This window comes from Triturus cristatus, chromosome 3_1 (genome assembly GCF_964204655.1).
Source record: "Triturus cristatus chromosome 3_1, aTriCri1.1, whole genome shotgun sequence".
Lineage (NCBI taxonomy): Eukaryota > Metazoa > Chordata > Amphibia > Caudata > Salamandridae > Triturus > Triturus cristatus.
In genome coordinates, this window is record NC_140583.1 from 942,895,477 (window position 1) to 942,918,330 (window position 22,854).

Here is a 22,854-nt window from a genome sequence, read left to right on the forward strand (position 1 = left end):
TCAAGTAATACGCCCAGAAGCTGAAACATGTTGACCAAACATTTTTTCTCATTTTAGGATGGTTCTGGTCAATTAAAACCAGTTAGGGACATCCGACTCACCTGTTTTTAACAGTGCCAAGTTTTCCACCATTTAAAATCTTTCTGGATGAAACAGCGACACTTTCTGCACTTATTACACTCACTAGTGTCACACAAAAACAACCTGTTCCGCTGTAATCAGGCGTTGTAGCACACCAGAGATGCAGTTGGCTTCTATGGTGAGAACCCTATGATGAAGCATGTCACCAACTAGGTTGGTGAGTGAGGGTTCTTCTTTTTAACTAGAGTGACTCTTTTCATAAACTCTTCTTTTCTTCAGAACGTATACACTCTTTTGTAGTTTGACAGAAAAATATAGCATTACTTTGTGTATATTACTCGCTTTATAACGAAGGGCAAAATGTTTCCACGTTTAAATACTCATTTGAATACCATACCTTTGTTGGGAGCCAAGAACTTGCTTGTACTTTTAGATACTTAGTAAACATTCTGTTGTCCTGGTACAAAGAAACACAGCTTGAAATATAAAATATAGATGTAAAACAATACAAAATATGTATTAATAGAGAGCTAATAGTCGACATTATTGCAGCACAAATTAATCAATAAATATATATTTTTTATCTTGTCAAGCTCTGTGATTGCGTTGTGTGTTCAGTCAAATAGTTCTGTTACAGTACCAACCACTATTTGCCTGACTTCTGATTCAACTTTACCTGTAGAGTACTGGGTCCCTGCCACCCAGGTTCTTAGTACCACAGTTCATTCTATAAAAACATGTCCCCAATTGGTACTTTTGTCCCCCTGTAAATCCGTAGCAAGTGGTACCTTGAGTACTTAGGGCCTGGAGGCCGAAAAGGGTACACTGAGACCCCTCACTATGACCATGCCACTGCACCTGCAGTTGGCATGACCCTGTGAAGTGTAAAAATGACCGGGTCTATATGTCACACTGCTTGTGTGCCATGCCAGCTAGCACTGCCAAAGACACAGGTAAGTCACCCCCAGGAAGACCTTACAAGTCCTAAGGAAGGGTGCATTATATCCCAGGTGTGAGAAAATCTGCCTGAGGAGATAGGCCTCTACAGTATTAGGGGCTACTCCTTAATTTTGTAAGTGTCAGGGAAGCTATAGAGAGCACATGGGCTGGGAACTTGACAACTCGAGTTCCACAGCGCCATGATGGCTTCACTGAACCCAAGAGTGTTTGTTACCAAATAGCTCCTTGTAATAAATCAACACATATGCCAGTGTGAGATTTATTACAACATGTACTCAGAGGGCACCTGAGAGGTGCCTTCTGGAAAGCTACCAACCCTGGTGTGGTGTCTGACTGGCTGTAGGCAGACAGCCACCACCAGGCATGTTTCTGGACCCCTTGGTAGAGAGCCCCCGCTCTCTGGGACAAGAAACAATGTACACCCCGGGCAGAGGTGTCAAAGCTCCTCCCTCAGCATGGCCCAGTGCTCAAAGACAGACGCTTCAAAGGCCTGCTGCATTTGCAATGAGACCACTAGCCTCTGCTGCTAGCAACAGTTGGCAGCCCATGGGTTACACACCCACTTTGGGTGAGAAAACCGTCGGGAAAACTTAGAAGACTAGAAGGTGTGCCCACATCTGCAACTCCATCCCTAAGATGGGGAAGGTGAGCTGAAGCACATCTTTCAGTCCCCTCCATCTTGAGGATGAGAGGACCCTTACAATCATCGCTAGGTCTATGCCCCCTCCCACAGGAGGGTGGCAAAATAGAGGTTGTAGCCAGCTCAGGGAAGGTGCCAATTGGCGATACCTGTTACTTCCCAAAAACGCCTCCTAAATGTAGTATTTGGGTGGCTCCCCCAGACCTAACCCTCAGATCTGTGATGACCTCAAAAGCAAGAAGACAACTCTGCAGAGAAGACTGAAAACAATGACTACCTTGGCCCTAGCCCTACTGGCCTCTCTCCAGCTTCTGTGAACCTGCGACCCGTCTTGCAGCCAGCGACCTCTGAAATCCTGGGAGGGCTGCTGCCTTTGACAAAGACTCTACATGCCAAGAAGCACCACAGGGAGTACAGATCCTTGCTGACATGACTTCCTGCTACAAAAGAACTCCAAGAGCAACCAGAGTTGAGGACAGACACTGGTGTCGACGCGACTCACTGCTACCAAAGATCTCCCAAAGACCACAGGGGTAGAGGACCGGCACTTGTGTTGACGTGACTCTACCCTGCCCGAAGAAAGCCCTGCAACTGGATGACCACCAAAACCTCATGGGATCCTCTTGGTCTCACGACCCGAGTTGCCCATAGCTCCAGTTCTGAGAGCCTGTACCATCCTGTTAGTGAGACTGCAATCTCTCCCAGATGATCCGATGACGGCAGAACCCCAGCCGATTCACAGCCACCGACCGGGTCTATAACTGCACCGGCTGCCTGTTGAAACCTATCCCACTCACTGCCCCCGCTGACTGCGGGGTTAAAGGTCATTGCCGGCATCGACCACCTAGGCAAAGATACCGAAATCTGCACCAAACAGGTGCCATAGTCCCCCATGACTGACCCTGCACCCCATGTGGGTCTAACCACCCGAACACTGGAACTGTAAGTTGTATACTCGCATGACACATCCCTCTGTTGATTTCCTCCATAGGAAAAACTGTTCAGAAATTGCACTGTTGACTTTTACTCGCGAAAACTAGGCTTACTTGAAATGTACTTACCTAAACAACAAGATCTTGGTCTTAAAATAAAAATACAAACAAAGTATAATTTAATAAAATTGGTCCCGATCTCCTTCTTGAGTCATGTGTCCATTATTGACCATGTGTGTGCAATAAATGTCTCACACTCCTCTGTTTTATAGCCCTTTTGGTTTTGCATTGGGTCCTGTACATTTTTGGCGAACCCCTGGACACTGTGCAGGGTATTATTTTTTTATTTATTGCAAATTTGAAATGCACATGTAATGCACATGGCTGCCACAGCAACGAGGCGTCCCAGCGCAGATCAAGGACCAGAAGCGGGAGCCTAGAGAGATACAAAGCAGTTAGATGGTAGAAGTGGGGAAAAGCCATGTCTTCAAAGCTTTACAAAATGCCAGAGGATTGGGGATAATTCTGATAGGGGTCGGAAGTGTGTTCCAAAGTTTCGCCGCTAGCCAGCGGAAGGAACGCCCCCCGGCCCTAGCTCTCCACACTCGGGGAGTGCAGACCATAGCTAGGTCGGCAGATCGCAACGAGCGCTTAGGCACGTAGGCCTCCAACAGATGTTGTGACAGGATCTTGTGTGAAATGCACAGTGCCTTAAATTGTATCCGTTTATCCATTGGCAGCCAATGGAGTTTGGGGAGAACCTGCGCCACTGAGCAATGTTTAGGTAATGAGACCAGGATCCGTGCTGCCGCATTCTGAACCCTCTGGAGGCGCTTGATGCTTGCCCTATTAGCTCCCTGGTAGAGGGAATTGCCGTAGTCCAATCTTGACAAAACAGACGCCTGGACGATAGTCTGGCGCACCGTAGGAGGGAAGAACCCTAGCAAAGGTTTTAGACCCCGTAGGAGCCCGAAACAGACCCCCGCAACAACTTTTGTTTGTTTATCGAAGGTTAGTCCATGATCAAACCACACCCCAAGATTTTTTACAATTTCCTTAGGAAATGGGGCGGGTTTGAGGCGGTCCGGCCAGCATTGTTCGGACCACAGCTCCCGGTCCTTCCCAAATAACAGGATCTCTGATTTGCCGGAGGTAAGCTGTAGGCAGTTAGCTGCCATCCAATCAGCGATAGCTAGAAGATCTTCCTTAAATTTGTCTAGATTGGTGGTGCATTTCTTTGAGAAGGATATCACCAATTGGGTGTCGTCGGCATTCGACACCAAAGACAACCCCCTACCCTTAGCCAGCTCTGCCAAGGGGCTGACATATAGATTGAACAAGAGAGGGCTCAGTATGGAGCCCTGTGGCACCCCCTGATGCAACGCAAACTCCTGTGAGGAAAAAGGGGCTGCCAAGACCTGAAAAGATCTCTCCGTTAGAAACTATTTAATCCAGGCCAGAGCTGAATCCGTAATCCCAATGTCCTGTAGACGTTTAAGAAGTATCTTATGGGACACAGTGTCAAATGCGGCACTTAGGTCCAAAAGGACCAAGGCCGCAGAATCCCCTACGTCTAGACTGCCCCTAATTTCTTCCGACATGGCCAAAAGTGCGTATTCAGTGCTATGCCTGGGCCGGAAGCCGTGTTGTGAAGGATCAAATATGGCATGTTGCTCGACAAAGTTAGCCAATGTGGAATTCACATGTGCCTCCACCAATTTAGCCAAGAAAGGCAACTGGGAAATTGGTCGATAATTACCCGGTTCAGCAGCGTCCAAAGAAGGTTTTTTTAACGAAGGGATGACTTTCGCGTGTTTCCACGCCCGTGGTACTGACGCGGTCAGCAAAGACAGATTAGCCAGATCTAAACTCACATCTGAGATCAGAGGATAAAACTGGCGGAAGTGGGTGGGGGTCACCGGTTCAGTCGGGGAGCCCGATTTAATTTTTAGGCACAACGCCTCAAACTCCAAGGGCATTAAGAGAGGACGTGATACCAGGTTGCTACCCCCCAAAGTGTCGCCCCCTCCCGGGCCCACCTCCTCCATCAAGAGAGCTGCCTGTGGGAGAGCCAGATAAATCCGCTCCACCTTGTTGACAAAATACTGAGCTAGTTCATCACACTGATGGTTGGAGGCAATAGGGGAAGCCCTGATGGCTCCTGCGCTCTTCATGCCATCCAACAAAGATAAAATAGTCTTGGCAGGATTAGAACTTCCCAGAATTTTACTGGCCACAAACTCCGCCCGTGCTTTCCAAACGCCCTTATGATATTGCTTGAGGGCCATCCGCTATTCAAGCTTTGCTGCTGTATCATACGAGCGTCTCCACACACGCTCCAGCTGCTTACAGCCCTTCTTAGCTAGAGAAAGGACATCATTAAACCATGGGTTTGATGGCCCGCGTCCTTTCCTTCTCCATTTAGCTGGAATAGTTATCCAGGCCAGCCGTCAGCCATTCATGGAAACACAAGTTAACCACGTTCACATTTAAAGATAGCTGAGGCCGATGCCCAGATAGCCAGGCAGAGAAAAGCTCTAGGTCCAGCCTGTGCCATGGGCGTTTGAAAACTTGAGCGGTGCAAGTTGGGTCTGCCTTGTTCTGCAATTGCAAAGAGAAAGAGACCAGGAAGTGGTCAGTCCAAGCCTGCGGGATCGGGGGGTACATTTTTATCAAATAAAGGTTAGAAAAAACAGACTCCAGCAAATGGCCGGCCGCGTGGGTACCCTCGAGCACCTGTTGCCTCAGCTGGAAGGCCTCTAAATCTGCCAGGAAGCTGACAATCTCAGCTCTCTCACCGTTCTCTAAGTGGAGATTAAGATCCCCTAAGATAGTAAAATTTGCTGCCTTACTGGTGAAGTGTCCCACTTTGCTTAAGAGGTCTTCCCTAAAACCACTTGCCGGCCCAGGGGGCCTATAAATTAGACGGCCGGATAATGTGAAGTTGTGGGTTAGCTTGATTTTAAAGGAAGCGCATTCACAACCCACTATATTCTCCCTGTCCAGGCTAACAGTATGGGCATCCTTAACTACCACTGCAACCCCGCCTCCTCTCCCCCCTCACGATTCATAGTTTTCAACACGTAGCCTGACGGAAGAGCCAGCCAAGGCACTGCCACGGCGTCTTGGCTAAGCCAAGTCTCCGTAAGGAAGAGGACATCGGGGGATTCATCGGTCAGGAGGTCAAAGACCTCTGCATGATGCTTTGCCAAGGAACGGCAATTTAGGCTGAGGAATCTGAACTCCTTATACCCTGATTAACATGTGTCCCTCTGTGCTGAAGTTTGTTCAAACGAACAGAAGTCACAGTGGAAGGAGTATTCCTGCAAGGACCAGGGTAGGGGTGGGCAATTAGAGGCCAGGGCAGGGAGCTATTCCCATGAGTACCTGATAAGGTCAGTGGCGCGACCGACAGGGGTCCCGGCGCCTGGCGTCAGACGGGCGCGGTCGGGCACAGACGGGCTTGCCTTAGGCGCGCCTTTGACGCGCCAGCGGTGCACCAGCTGTGCGCGTCCGTTGCGTGGTCGCGGCTGCGCCTGCATTTATATGCCTCTGTGAGATCTGGCCTGAGCAGCTGCACTGCTGACTTCAACCCTCTCCAAAATGGCGGAGCTACTCCGACCGTCCCGGGAGAGTGGCAGCCCCAAGCCTCACCCACCGCCCACTGCAGCTCAGTACCACCCGCAATTCCACAGAAGTGCCTAAAGCAGGTAAGAGTGGGTTTCAATCCAATAAAATAAAACGGCGCGCTAACAAAATGAGTAAGTAGGAAAATTAAAAACAAAGTACCCAATCACTGCTCGACTCGCTCCCGGCTCAAGCCTCAGGAGCTTTGCACCTAGTGATAATATCATATACAGAGCCAGCTTCCTACAAGTAGTACGCACACCTGGGAAAGATCCTACTTTACCCCCCCCCCAACTCCCTTATGTAGTGCAAAACATTGTGAGAACTAGGCCCATCCTGGCAATTATTACAATTCAATAACACACAGTAATAGGGTGTACCCCAGATCAGAACGATAGCAGAATTGTGTAGACATAGATGTTCTTTTTGAATTTGTCACCCTGAGTGGAAGGGTATGCCCAGATGTGGGTCCCGTGCTTGCTATGCAACCAAATTGAAGCTAGCCTGGCTGATGAGCGGTGTTACCCCGAAACTGGTCCCAGGATGCTTGTTTCTGGTCCAGGGAAGACCTGGCCTGGGAGTTCAGGCTGGACTGTTCCCATGGGGCCCAGGTTCAAGACGTATTTGCATATGGCTGGGTCTAAACTGGATCAGTGTAGCATGCAGAAAAAGTTGGATTTAACCCAGATCTGTGACTGGGGGTGGATGTTTGATTAATTCAGCATTCTGTCCATCATCTGTTCCTTTTGTCACATATAATTACAACATTTTTAAATGGCATGGTGGTTCAAGGCTGCACGGGTAAAAACTAATGTGAAACATAATATTCTTTTGGTAAGGAAACAATGTGTAAAGCAACAGCGCCATGCAGTGTCAATAACAGGCAGTCCTCATGCAGTCACTCCCACAAACTCCCACTCACTCACACGGCTACACAGTGCAATCGGATATCAGGCAGGTCCATATGGAGCACACTCGCAAACACATGCACAAAATTCTGTGATGCAGTGCAACTGATATACTGGATAATACTAATGCAGACCCATGGCCCAAGTCCCCCTCCAACTTTCAGCTAACCCAGACTACCCTATGCCCATTGGTTGGAGATAAACAACCCTGCCCCTGATATTAGGCTTATTGCAGCCAGAGTCATACTTAGTCAAGGTCCCTGGGAAGAAGGTGGGGGTAGGTAGCTGGGCTAATTAGGAGGCAGTCGGCAAATCCGAGTTTGGCAACCACTCAGAAAGTTCAAACACGGGATGCAGAGCAGAAGTGGGCTGAAGGCGATAGCCGTTCAATCAAAGGATTCTACATTTTGCCTTCCAGCACCAGCTCAGTTCTGCAAACCATGAGTGGGTCATGCAGTCTCTTCACCCGCTGCTGATCGGTCTCAGAAGTGTTCCTCAGCCCAGTCAATTAATCTCACCACCCAGTCCCAAGCCGCAAATCATGACATGTAGTCATCAAGGCCGAGTGACTAGAGGACAGTTGATCCACCGCACTGATGGCACAAAAGGAACAACTGATGAATGGGAGATGAAGCAAGGGAGCCTCCCGGAAGAAAGAGGCACCCTGTCAGACACATGCCGATCAAAGTAGCACCTAAGCAATCTGGACACAATGGAACATTGATCTGCTCCTCCGCACCTCCCTGGAAATGAGGCACAACATCTGGTGTGGGTTGATGCGAGTTGCACCAGGCAGTTCCGGTCAGACAATGAAGAGTCTCAAACTCAGTACCTCCCGGGAAATGAGGCTCAAATTCTGGTGCTCGTTGATCCATATTACACCTGACAGTTCCGGTTACACACAATGAAGAGTTGCAAATTCCGTACCTCCCTCAAAATAAGACACAATGTCTGGTGAGCATTCATATGAATTGCACCACACAACACCTGTCACACACACACAGCGAAGAGTTGCAAATTCCATACCTCCCTGTTAATGTGGCACCACGTCTGGTGCACATTGATATGTATCGCACCAGACACTACCGGTCACACACAACAAAGAGCTGCAAATTCCGTGCCTTCCTGGAAATGAGGCACAATGCCTGGCATTCGTTGATACGAGCTGCACCAGACTATTTCGGTCAAACACACAGGTGCAAGTTTAGCAGTGTCACACAAGGTAGAATGAGACACGGGTACGCCATCCCTCCAAGGATAATAACCTGTGAATCAGACACCTGCACGCAATAAGCATGCAGTCGGCATGTTGCATGAGAGAGATGAGGCATGATCGACGTAGTGGGCCATGCGGGGTCCCACAACTGGTGAATTTGCATATGCATGTTGAGGCCCCTATGATGCAGGGGCCACACTTCTTAGATGCGGACAATACTTTTGGGGCTCCACACAAGTCAATCTGGTCTGCAGGCACAATACTTAGTTCCACGCTCATGCTGAGCTACCAAGTGGGATCCAGCAGACAATATGGGCACTTTAGAGGGCACCCGTCTCCCGGTGTCACAAGTGGATGGTGTGAGTCCATTGTGGTAGATCTTTGATGTCCCTGAGACCTCCACAAGAGAACAGGGGGCAAGCCAACAAGCCCTTGGAGAGAACACTTCAGGGTGCCACAAAGAAGCAGGTAGTCAAGCCAACCACTATTCAGGAAGGATGCACAGTCTTTTCCAATGGCAATAAGCCTCCTTGTGCACAACAGACTCCTCTCGCAATGTGCACCACGCAGTTCCAGGATGTCTGGTCCCACGACCACGCAAGTGTATCTCTACCCTGCTGAAGTATTGAACAAGTAGTTATACTGCATTGTGCCTTTGAGGTAGGGGTGGTTCAGAGGGTTTCCCTTTGTACCACACATGTATCCCTTCAATTTAAGTCTTGTTTGCCATGAGACTATGGAATGCAGATCTTAATATTTAGTGAGGCCATGATCTGGCTTCCGAGAGGCTGTCAAAACCTATCTATCTAATCTAGCCAGGCAGGCCCTCAAATGGCAGAGGTCAGTCGTTCCAGTTGCATTACCAGTATTTATAGCTGTCACTAGGGAATGCACAGATGTGCTCCCCTAGCCTCCAGTGTTGACTGGAGTCAAACTAAAAGGCACACAAAGAGTTTTAGAGCAGAGAAATGCCCACTTTCTAGAAAAGGCACTACCAAGCTATTAATGACCTTTTCCACAGAAGAGGGTTTTGCATTATAAATCTAATGATAGGAAACATTATGAGGCTTCTCCAGTGCAAGCCACTATTGCAGCTTGAAGTAATTTCAACAATTACCCCATGTTAACCGGTGGTAAGAGCAAACCTCATAGGCAGTGAAAACCCACTTGGGGTTATTCACTACTTGGGCATGGAACACCCATCTGTACCTGCCCTGCCTTTCACCTACCACTTGCCCTGACCCTTTGGGATTAACCTAGGAGTGCTCTAGTGGTAAGTGCATTACAGTGGGAAAGCGCCCAGAATCCTAAGGCCATGAAAAGAGATTCAGCAAAAACCAGGAGGGAAAAAAGCAAAACAGTTTCCGGAAATCCACTAAGAAGGGCCATGTTCATCAAATACTGTATGTCAGTTTCTCGTCGCCTCACATTAATATTAAGTAGATATATGATAATTGCAAATCGCATGGTGTAACAAAGAAGAAATGCATTTATTCAGAGACTCTCTCATAAACAGACACTCTTATTTAACATAGCCTTGGGAATTACTATTGTGGGCTTTTCCCCTTCAGTTCTCACTGATATCTTTTCCCCCATACATGATATGTAAGCATTGGCCTAATCTAGATATACGTTGTAATAGCGTTTTGTGGAAGACAGGTTGTTTAGAATAGTAAACGTCTGGATTCTGAACGAAAATATTGGGGCTCATTTAGAGTTTTGCAAGTGGAATTTCAGAATGTCACTAAGGTGAACATACCACCGGAGTGGGAACGTTATTATACACATTTCTGTTATTCCCAATGATGGCAAAGGATTATTTAACAAAATGGTTTTCTCCTTTATGGGAGGAGACACATTTGCTTGCAGTGTAAATCCCTGCACATATTCCACCTTTGCATTGTGAGTAAAAGCTACTACACCAACTTTGGATGCTAGGAATACAATGACAAGTTAAAGACTCAGGGTCTGATTCACAAATTTAATTTACAGTTTTGAGTAATTTTACACTTTTGAGAACATTTGCTACTTTTTGGTATTCACAAACTGCACATTTGTAGTAACTTACATTTTGTAGTAACGTACAGTTGTGTAGTATTTACAGCACTACACAGGGCCACCCACTGATACTGCGCCACCATCCCATAGAAAATAATGGAGGTAGGGACGCACGTCAAAAGTTCAAGTTAATACAAAAAATACAGTGTATTAATAGCACTTTGAAGTACGTTTTGTAGTACCTACAAAACTTACTACAAAGTGCAGTTTGTGAATTGGGCCCACATTGTCAAAACCCTCATGTATAGTTTCAATAACATGCTAATGAATTTTTACAAGCACGTTAGTAACAATATACATACTTTTTATGAAAGCCTGTCACAAATTCTACGGTGGCCATTCCCACATTCAGTGCACAGTCACACAGGCTTCAGGCAGCCCCTCCACGAATATTTCTGTCAACCTCTTTGGCAGAGACAGACATTTTACTGCCAGCTGGACATTTACAATGAAGGCACCTCCTAGGACCTCATTACCACTGGCTTCTTAATTCTGATGGAGCCAATAGCAGCAGTTTCCAGCTCCATGGGAATTATGAGCCCTGTGGGAACACCACTGATCTCTTAACTTTCACCAGGAGATTTTTGGCTGCTAAAAGCTTATAGAACCTGAAATCTCTGTGTGGAAGTCTGGCCCAAATTGAGGAATTACCAAGAGAACCAGGCCCAGGATCTCCGAATCCCTAGCAATTCCTCTCAGGTCCAATTTGTAATGGTTTGAATTTTCCCTACTCTAAAGTGGCCTACTCCATGTGTGGGGAAAATCTGATTCACTTACCCGGTCTTTCATAATGAGTGTCCAAGTAGGGTTGTTTTGTCATTCTTGTTAGAATCACTTTCACTTCTCTTCTTTAAATCACACTAATGCCATTTTCATGATCTGTCATTACCTCCACCTTTTACGCAAAGATCCCGCTACTAAATTGTCAGTTTGGGATAGATTATTTCAGGGTCACTACTGCTAGTGCAATGTTTCAGTGTTTAGCACTGAGCAGAAACGACATTGTTAACAACCGTCCCGTGCAAATAGTTTTGCTATATTAATAAGCCACAAATAAATGTTCTTTGTATACTGGTTGGTCGATGGAGACAACACCACTAAATCACTAAATTATCCAATGCCAGTGCCACGTGTAATCTGGTCCCAAATACACATACAAGTTTTTATTGGGAGCATTTTATATTTCACAACCTTTATTCGGCAAAATGAGATAAAAGTTTCAGTTAAAATGTACAGTAGGACAATCAAGAACAATATGCAGTCAGGATGTTATACATGCATATGTACCTGCAGAATACATAAAAATTAGTTCTCATAGAAAAACAAGCCTGTGCACTGGGGAGTCATCGCAGCAGGCTGACTGGTACCGTGAGCAGCACTACTCGTTAATCCTCCGTTCGGTTGTGTAATGTGGATGCTTGTAGTGAATAGCCAGTGCTTAATTTGTAAAAAAATATAAGTGCCAGGGCTCTCCTCAGGAGGCCGCTGCAGCTTGCACCTTACATTGCCCCTGCTGTACTGCCAATGATAGTAACAAAACAACTACTGACCATCACACTCGTAAAAGTGTGATGATTCGGACTATGTTAATGCATTAAGAATGGCTTGGGCGGCAGTTAATATTTATTTGTAATGTTTATTGAATTAACAATTACTGTTGCTGTGGTAGATGTAGCGGTCTAGTCGTTGGCCGCTTAGCAGAGTAGAGACCCCGAACCGGAAGACACTACATACATTGTATCACCTTCTGGCCAGGCGTGGCCAGAAGGCTTTAAATAAACGGACCGGAGTCGATCGGGACTTCCGGTCCATACCAGTTACCCATGTGTCTGTGTCGTCTTAATTATTGTCCTGCTACGTGACCCCCACTGGTGAGACCCCAACAGTAGTCTCTGAATGAGCTAGACAGCTCTACCTTGTGGCTGACTGTCACAAGCTATAGTGTTGAAAATTAAGTGCTGGTGCCGAGCACCGGAAACCACCGGCTCAAATTAAGCACTGTGAATAGCATGGATGTCTGAATTCGCCCACTACCATTTAATCAACACTTTAGTTTTCATAGTTTAGTATTTATCTGAATTAACTTTACATCACATGATAAGCAGGTCTAGTTAAGCATCGTGTGTCAAACGGGAGAGTTTCAATCTCAGGGGAAACCAGGGGGTGCTTTTGTGTCTGCTTTTCAGTACCAGCATTCCTTCAGCTCAGAATAAAAATGACTAGTAGTGCAGGTTTAGATAGATGCACAATAAACTACCTGGCTGCACAGTTAGTATTACAGTAGGCTGGGGACTTGATCGTCGACTGACAGGATATGAAGGAAAGCAAAGGGCAGTGTTGGGGAGAGGGGGTGCAGTTGGTGATCCCAGGGTCGCTAAGGGACAATGACGCAATAAACATAGGGTGGCCAAGTCATGAGGGTGACTCTTCTAAGGCTTGCCCAGTGCTGCGGCAGGCAGGACACCACTATGAGTCAGCGAGTCAGCTGACTGTAGGGACTGAGTAATTATGATAATTTAGTAGCTGGCAGCTAAGATCATCTGCTCTGGTGGCCTCTTTTACAGTCGGGTCCCACAGTGGCCTTCCATTTCGGGTGGTTTTTTAGCAGTTTTATGATCTTCTTAGAGGTTCTCATTGCTCAAACGGGTGTAATTTCTGATATTTTTATATTTCCCTCGTCTTCATTGCTTGATTTAGCTCGCAAGAAAGTGTCACTCATAGTCGTCGACTGTCACTCATAATTACACTGAAATATGAACATACATAAGCAATCTGAAAGCTTGGCAGCTTTGGTTCCATTTTTGAAGTCTCAAGTGTGATGCTACCGTGTCTATTGGGCATTGATGCCAATGATGGTAGTGAGAACACCACCCAGTTGAGCTGTCATATTAGCAGTCCAGCACCAACAGCATTCCTGATAAGGACTCAAGTGCTAATTAGTTATATCTGTCTGTCAATTACACATCCACTTCATTTACAGCCCATGAAAAGCCTCAGGAGAAGATGGACTACAAGTAAAGGGCAGAACCTAATCATTAAAAAATCTCTTTGAGGTCCCCTATGTAAATAATAAGGTTCATGCACCACTATTTTAAAGCAACCTAAGGGATGCGCTTAAGTTGTGTTAATGTCTTCCCTCATTATTGCTTCAGCTATTATATTTGAGTTTGGGCTAATAAGGCTTTCCACCATCTGATCCACATCCTTCCGAAGAATTTAGCTACCGCACAGGCATAAAGTGGTCTGGGATCTGTTTTTAATATTCGTATGTCCTCTGTGTAATTTAATGCAGCATAGTGCATACTAGTTTCATTCAAATGAACATGGTTCATATGTAGGCTAAGCAAGAAAACAAAACATGAGCTGGAGGAACAGTATGCTTATTCCAAACAGGGCATAAAGTGAATTGAATAGTTAAAGTCAACCAATTAGCCGTAACCGCATAGAGGGGAAGAGATCCAAATCTAAATTGAATGTATAGTTTCTGTCTACCGGGTCTGTAATAAAGTCTAGATATTGATCAAAAGCGCTAGTGGTCCTAAATGCAACAAATTCTATTGACAAAGAATGCACTCTTCTGGGAATCCTTCTGCGCTGTCCAGGACCAGTACAGCTCCTTTAATTCTCTCTTTAGATGGAAGGCGCTCATTGGAAGAAAAGCCCAAAGAGTTCAGCAACTTCTTGATTTTAATAAGCCAGTCTATTTATTAGAAACTGACTTGCTTTCCTATTCCTTGGAGGGCCTCAGAATAGCCAAATAGTTCCAATGTGGTTCTCAGCAGGACTGGTCTGATATTTGTTGTGTTTGTATGCGATTTCCTCCCCATGTCGAGCTCTAGTGGGTACAGTGGAGTGCTAGAGGGGAGGGACACTAACGTCCTTACAAATGTATTTTCAATTCTGGCCATGTCAGATATATTGCGAAAGCCCCAGAGTTTGGATCTATAAAGTGGGACAGTGACAGTGATTCTAATAAGAATGACAGAACCACCCTACTTGGACACTCATTATGAAAGACCGGGTAAGTAAATCAGATTTTTCCCACACATTGAGTTACAAATAACGGGAGCTGTAGAGTAGGGACAATTCAACCCATTACAAATTGGACCCGAGAGGAATTGCTAGGGATTCGGAGATCCTGAGCCTGGTTCTCTTGGTAATTCCTCAATTTGGGCCAGACCAAACAGTCAAGAGCACTTTGCATGTTCTTCACCCAGGCTGCATTACAGCCTGGGTGGAGAACATACCCAGGCCCCCAGTCCCTGCTTGAGCGCCAAACCATGGCAGTCAGACAAATCACAATGCTGCATTGCAGTGCTGTGATTGGTTTAGGGGATCCTGGGTGCTTCCTTGGTGCACTGTTCCTGTGCCGGGAGAGGCGCGGAGAGACAACGGTGGAGAAACGCGGCAAGACGCGGCAAGGAGGTAAGGTTTTGTTTTTTTATTTACCCTATCTCCCCTACCCCCCTCCGCCCTGCCACCCCTGATCTGTACCAGCCACTACTGCCCATCTCTAATGTTACTCTTGCTAATATTACCTTCAACCATGTGCTGACAGAATAAAGATCTTTTTTGTGACTTGCCAAAACTGGTAACTGATTGGATATTCTCACAACAAGAGAATGTCTGCTGCAGTGGGAAACTTCTATTGTTTTAAAAATATAATAAATAAGTCCATGTTCCAAATTTAAAAAATAAATGCTCACAAATTTACCTATTCCATTTCATAATCTTGATCAATGCTTGGCAATTATCAGAGGAGTAGTACGGGTACCAAGGACCTTAATGAAAGCAAGCAAAATGAGTTATTTTCCCTCACTTTTGGCCAGTAAAAGACAATCACAATTGGGGTGCAGGTGGTCCATTACAGCCCTGAGCCCCCTACCACTGCACATGCTGCACAAATAATTGCTATTGCACTGAGTCACAAATGCGATTTTTTTTACATTTAATGGGAATGTCGCAAAATTATCTATATAGTGCCAAATGTGATTTGTCCATATCTCGCTTTACTTAGTTACACAAAGGCATACAGAAAAAAGTCACATGAGGTACCTGCAGGGATTTTCACCCTCAAATTCGAAATTTCACCAGGGCCTAGTAAGTATGTGCTCCTGCATAAGATATGTTGGTTGCATATGTAATCAAGCAATGGTATCTTACCGTACAGGCAATGTCCTGTCTCCTTTCCTCCTATCCATTTCTCTTTGTGGGACAGGATACCATCGAAAATTAAGTTTCCAGTTGAAACCCCCGTATGTCATGTCCGATCCAGCCATATATTCAAAAGTGTCGTCACTGATGACATCAATAATTGGACATACTACTGTTCTTCTGCAGAAAATAAGTATATCAAGTATCAGTCAGTGTAGTTTTATTTTGCACTATAAGTTTACACAAGTAACAATTATCTCTATAGGATAAAATTCATCAGACAATGCTTCAGTATGAAAGCGAGTGAGCATCTTTGTTTCCTACAAAAGGAGTATCATTCATGGATCCTTCACATGCCTGCTTAAGCTACTAAACTGTAAGCAAAAGAAAGCAATGTCTCCCACTAGTCTGTAAAAACGTTTAAATACAGCAAGTCAATATAGCCAGATTTGCTGATTATTCTTGGAGCCGCTGTGGAGCTGAACCATATGGTTCCAGGCCATTTGAATTTGTTTAATTTGGTACTGTTAGAAATGGGGGTCTCTAGTTGGCAAGGGTTTGCACCTTCGTCCAAGTAGGGACCCTTCTTCCTAGTCAGGATAAGGGAGTTACACTCCTAAAATAACCCCTGCTCACCCCCTTGGTAGCTTGGCACGAGCAGCTAGGCTTATCTTAGATGCAGTGTGTAAAGCGTTGGCACATAACCCACAGTAATACAGTGTAGGTACTACAAAAGGACAACACACCAGTTTACAAAAAATAGCCAATATTTTTATATACGTTAAGACAAGACCAAATACGACAAAAATCCACAATACTATATTTAAAAATCTGCAGTTATCAGAATAAGTTCCAAACAAAGTTCCTTGATGTCGATAGCTCCGTTTGGGGCTATCACGGTGTCCTGAACAACAAATCCACAGGTCGCGGTGCAAGCAGCGGCTCAGTGGCGGCATCAACAGGTGTCATCACTGAGACCACGGTCGTGGTGCGGCGTTGCGGCGGTACTCTTTGCGGTGCTACAGTTTCGGCATGAAGCAAGGCAGTGCGAAGTGCGGTGACCACAGGTCGCGGTGCAAGCAGCGGCTCGGTGGTGGCGTCAACGGGTGTCGTCAGTGTACCCAGGTTGCGGTGCGGCGGTGCCCTCTGTAGCGACTTCAGGACACAGAGTCAGTAGCAGTGTTGTAGACGTCATCGATTGGGTTTTCCTCTGTTACAGCACAAAACACACAGTCCCCAGTGCTGCAGGCAGAAGTGCCTGAAGTCTTTGCTGTTCTTGAGACTTCGTGAACAGGGGGCAAGCTCTACCTCAAGCCCTTGGAGAGACTCACAATTAAGGTTGCAGAAAGTCAGATCGAGGCCTTTCACTGCCCAAGACAGAAGCAGCCACTGCAGGTCAGCCCAGCAAAGCAGCCGTTCCTTTTCATAGCTTCTCCAGCTCTTCTTCTTGGCAGTCTTCTTGATCCAGATGAGTTCTAAAGTTCAGGGGTCTGGGCCCCAGTATTTGTATCCAAAAATCCTTTGATCTTTCAGGCAGAGGGTGCCTGTGCCCGGCCAGAACCAGTCCTGCCTTCTCTGGTGTGATTTCCTGGCAGGAGGTGGAGACGGCATTGTCAGAGGCAGACCAGGCCCTTTGAGGTGCAGGTAAATCTCCTCCCTCTTCCCCCATTGCAGCCCAGATCAATTCAGCCCTTTCCTGACCTACCTAGACTATCAGGAGCCACTCCTGCTTCCTAGCCATCTGTCGTCCAAAACCCAGACAGGCAATACACATTCCAGCAGAGGCACACGGGATAACTGAGCAAGAAAATACCTACTTTCTAAAAGTGGCATTTTCAAACACAGAATGTAAAAATCACCTTCACTAAAAGATGCATCTTTAGATTCTGATTTCAGGCATACTAAACCTTATTTCCCTACTTGATACCCCGGGCGAGTTATGTTTATAAGGTGATATAAACAAACCTCCCATTCTGTCCTATGGGGAACAGGTAGCCTTGCAATAGTGAAGGACGAAATGGGTTGTTGTTCACTACCGGGACATGCCACACACACCCGGGCTTGTCCCACCTTTTGCGTACACTGCACTGTGCCCACAGGGGTACCTTGGGCCTACTTTAGGGGTGACTGATGGGTACGAAAAGGGAAGGTCACGGACCGGCAAGTGTAGGCACTCGCCAGGTCGACAGGACAGTAACAACTGTGCGCAGACTCTGCGATGGCAGGTCTGAGTTACCATTTTGTGGGCTACTCACGAGCGTGGCAGAACCAGTGCTGCAGGTCCCTGAGTAGCATTCGATTTGCTGGCCCTGGCACCCGCGGTGCACTTTACTAGGGGCTAGCAGGCAAACTGAATGTCCAAACATGGAAACAATTATCAAAACCATAATTTACCTTGGGAACACGTGCACTTTCACACCGATCAGCAGTGCGGAAAGTGTGCAGAAACGCTACGCCAGCAAAAACAGAGTAAGAACCGGGAGAGCAGAAAGCAAAAACTCAGGGGAAAAACGACAAAAGATGCCAAGTCTAACACATGTCCCCTCCAGCTGAAAGTAGGGAGAACTACCCAACCTCCTGGGAGTTCTCTTCACTAAGGCAGAAGAACCTGGACAGACCATCTGCATTGGCGTGTTCTGTGCCAGGACGGTGTTCCACCATAAAGTCCATCCCTGTAGGGAGATGGACCACCTCAGCAGTTTCGGATTCTCCTCCCGCATTTGTATCAACCACCTGAGGGGCCTGTGGTCGGTCTGAACCCGGAAGTGAGACCCAAACAGGTATGGTCTCAGCTTCTTCAGTGCCCAGACCACAGCGAAAGCTTCCCTTTCTATTGTACTCCACCTCTGTTCCCAGGGAAGTAGTCTTCGACTAAGGAAGACTACCAGCTGATCTAGACCCTCTTCGTTCAGTTGTGAGAGCACCGCTCCCACTCCATGCTCTGAAGCGTCGGTCTGCCCGACTAATTGCCTTTAGCACGGGTGCCGTGCACATGGCTGCCTTCAGGGCATAATAAGCCTTCTGGCAGAACTCGGTCCAGATCACCTTCTTGGGCTGCTTCCTGGAAGTCAGCTCGTTTAAGGGGGCAACAATGGTGCTATATCCCTTAGTGAACCTCCTGTAGTACCCGGTGAGGCCTAAGAAGGTCCTCACCTCCGTCTGGGTCTTGGGGGGCTCCCAAGCCAGAATGGTGTCGATCTTGGGCTGCAGGGGCGCCACCTGGCCGCTTCCTACCTGGTGCCCCAAGTAGACCACAGACCCCTGCCCGATCTGGCACTTACTGGCCTTAATCGTGAGGTCTGCCTTCTGCAGCGCTGATGGAGCAGGTAGAACAAAATTTGGTATACCTCCTCTATTTTGCATGAAAATACTAACTATATAACCTACTTATTACAATTTTACTAACGGCTTGCTGTGTTAAACCAAACCAACCATTTGCATACACTAATTACACGTGGGACTTATTGCTATTTGCATGGCAAAATAATTCTAATAACTAAAATATGTACGCATATTAATAGTAGTACATGTGGCAATAGGATATCGCATGATTTATGTTGCTTATGTGACGTTTGCGTTCCTGTTTGGATCCTAAAGGTGAGTATTATCGCTTTAAATATTGCTAAAGGCTAGGAGAATACTAATACATAAAGGGATTAGTGAGGGTTTAACATTAGAATCTTCATTCCTTTGTATTAATTATTCTTTTGTGTTTGTGAAATGGAGTTCAGAAGTGGCCACAGTCTCGTGAGCACGATGCCTACTGCGCAGACTTGGATGGCTCCGTGAACTTCCCGACGACCCCAATTCACAGTGTTCCTGGTCAAGGATGGGAACATGGAAGACTGCCAAACTTCAGTCAGTAAAATCTGGTCTAAATGAACAATTGGGACATACAAGTAAATCTTCAACAATGTTGCATAAGGGCAACAAAGGCAGAGGAAATGAACCAGCAAAATCCATGAGAACATCCACTGATGTAAAATCGGACGTTTCCAATCAGCCAATCACCGTCTTTCTTAGCCTAAAAATGTTTCATGTTATCCCGAAATTTATTATAAAAAGATCAGTAGAATAGGCAGGGGCGTTCTAGCATTCTGCGGTTTTCAATGACTGCACACCTCTATCGACCCCACAGACAATGATAGATGCTTGCACGATTTCTGGTCCTTTGGAGATCTTTGGGACTGTAACGTGCTGAGCAAAGAACTTTTGGACTTTGAGCTTTGGCCTGCTTTATTTGGACAATTTTACGGGTAAATTCGGTTATACAGAGCCAAATGAATTAGAGAAAATCCAGATAGCAAGAATAGGTAAATATAAATGTCCTGCGATTTATATTAATTGACTAAAATTCTAAACTTTGATTGATTATAAATGTTGAAATTAATTGCAAATAATATTTAGATAAACAAATATGATTAACAGAAATTACGAGTTTGTGGTTTTTAAATGAAAAGAAGTAAAGGATTTTGAGTCTTAAATGTGTTTTAGCTGGTTCTAAATCACCATCAACCAATCCAACTAATTGGTCCGTCGACCAAGTGGTGGAGTGCCTTGATGTTTAGGAATCTATAGGTGGTGAATGCTAATGTATATTCTGTAAAATAACTTTTCTTCCCTATAGGTAATAAGGTACCCCCCACATGTCCAGCGCGAAACCCTCATCCCTTCTGTGTGCAGACTCCTAAGTGGAGACGTGTGAGTGTTGGTTTTATGGGCCCCACCAATTAATGCGTGTGTGAATGAGCTAGTGTGACGATGGGTCTGCGACGCAAGAAGGGATAGTTGTAAATTTGCCTTCCTTTTCTCTCTCTTTATCTCCCCCCCCCCCCCCCGGTATCGCGCTGGATCAGTTTTTCTGGTAGCAGAATGATGGTTTTATTGCATTGGTTTGGTGATTATTGCTTATAGATTTGATCACTGCTTATTGATTTCCTATTTTTGAATATTGATTATTGATTGCGGATGTTTGGATGAGTATTGGTTTATGTACTAACACTCTCTGTTGAGTCGTGTTGCGTTCTATGTTGTAGGAAGTCGGATGCCTCGTGGCAAGTGAAGTCACATGGTGAATTGTTTGTTGCCCTGTAGGTACACGGGGAAAATGTGTGACGATTGAAGTTGCACGAGGCATTGTCTAGGTTCGATTTGGTAACATCGTCGTGTGTTATCGTTAGGGACATTTCTGTGTGGAAGAGGTGTATGGGTAGTGAAGGCCACCTGTCAAATTTTGGTCTTAATGAGCAGGAGTCCACGTGAACTCTGATTACGCTTATCACTGGAAAGGTAATAGGTGTTCCCTAAGCTTGATAGAAGGGTAAAGTAGATGCTACTTTATGAGCAAATGTAATAATTCTGTAGTAGGGCAGAGGTAAGCGCTGCTCTCGGGAAAGACAGGATTCTGTGTGAATGAACTGCATTTTCCGTATGAAAGTGTGTAAATGAAATAGCATTCGACTCAATTGTGGAACTCTGGTTTTATTTCTCAGGAGCAGTGCGTCTCCAACAGGTGTCTTATTTCCAGAGAAACGGCTAGTTAATGCTTGCTAGAAGGTAAGGTAGAGGGAAGTGCTACTTAATCAACGGATTTAATGATTCCGTAGTAGGGCAGAGGTAAGCGCGGCTCTCGGGAAAGACGGAATTCTTGTAAAAAAGGTCAAGACTATCTCTTTTGTTAGCGAAACAGATAATGGTGGCGTTTTTATGTCGTTACTAACAGAATTTGAGTAAAAGAGAACGTAAGAAAGTTTGCCGATAAATTTGGAAAGGAGGGGTCAGCAGAAGCAGGAGTAGCAAGAAAAGCTGACGTCGGAAAAGACTGAGCTGGGATTGGCCAGTCAGTAAGAAACGTAGACGCTCCTGATTGGTGCGTTAGTGTACGCCGCCAAGAGTGGAGAATTACAGGGTGACATAGACGCTCCGGACTGGTGCGTTAGTGAGAGTCGTGCTACGATTGGATAAGACAAACAGAATAGTGGTAGGAGAAATCTAGCGATACTGAGAAGAGAAAATGATGTATTATGATCCACCAGAGAATGTGAAAAAGTCCTGGTTCGGAAAGATCAAGAACTTATTTTAAAAGGACAAACCGATTGTGACTAGGGAGGGACAGTTGCTTCCTCCACCGAAATCAACTGCATCCTTTATGTTTGCGAAATATGGCTATCATACATGTATTTGGTAAGACAATTGGGCAAAATATACAAAAGATGATGCAGTTTTAGCATTTCCGCAACATGGTTCATTTAATTTAGCGGTATTGAGGAATTTAAGAGAAAGAATGATGAAACTAGAACCGAGACCTAGACCTACTCAGTTTGAAGCATTAACAGAATGGGAAGATAAGATGTATGACAGAGAACGACAGCGGAGTGGCGGAAGGTACAAATATATGTTTGGTAGACCGTGTGGACAAGAGAATCATGATGACAGAATGAGGAGATGGCAAAGTGCAAATATGATTGATGGTATGTTCCCTATGAGAAGTCCTGAAGAGACTACTAGTAGAAAATGTACAGAAAAGAGAAATAATACAGGATCAGAAGGTTATAAGTATGGTGTGCATGAGTCGGAGGATGATGTTCTTGAGGACATGTTTTATAAAAATCCACCCATGTATCAACCAAATTCCACGTTGTTGACACCAAGTGCCCCAGTAAAAGAATCACCACAGAATATTAAATTTGAATCAATACCACATGAGGTAGGAAGAAATAATCCCTTTAGAGAAACAGAAAATACACAACCTGGTAAAATGGCAAATGAAAATTCAGCTGAATTAGCCAGAACAACTTTAGAGTTAACTGAAAAGATTAGGAAATTGACTAAAAACATGGAAGCTGTAACTGTTCCTGTAACAATAGGACCTGTAATGCCTATTTTTGATAAATAAAAGGATAGTGAGCATTGTCTGACGATTCCTTATAACAGTAATAAAGAAAATGAAATGCAAAGAAGAGGTTCAAGAGATAATCCATGGGGACAAGCGGTAAGAACTTCTGAACAAAGTACTCCTAAAAATTTGACAAAAAATCAGAGTCTAGCGAATAGAACAATAATGACGACAGACCAGGGTCACCAAAAAGTTTAGAACAAACACAAAATGAAATGGTTCCTGTAGGTCCAACTTCTGATGAATTAAGTGAATGGTTAAGGAGTTTACAGCAAAAAGATGCTGAGCCTCGACCTTTAGATGTGTCCAAATTAAAAATAGTTTTAGAAGAATTAATAGTAGGAACTATTCCCACAGAAAAGTTAAAAGCCTATCAGGATGAA

The 22,854-nt window shown here is 45.4% G+C and overlaps 1 protein-coding gene across 3 annotated transcripts in view; it reads right to left on the reverse strand.

Moving 5' to 3' along the window:
* GALNT13 (polypeptide N-acetylgalactosaminyltransferase 13) overlaps nt 1-22,854 on the reverse strand; it is a 1,132,509-nt gene that overhangs the window by 526,680 nt on the left and 582,975 nt on the right. For all 3 annotated transcript variants that reach the window (XM_085645529.1, XM_085645528.1, XM_085645527.1), the window contains exon 5: nt 15,586-15,756. In XM_085645529.1, the coding sequence (XP_085501655.1) occupies nt 15,586-15,756 (171 nt within the window). The remainder of the gene's footprint in view (nt 1-15,585; nt 15,757-22,854) is intronic.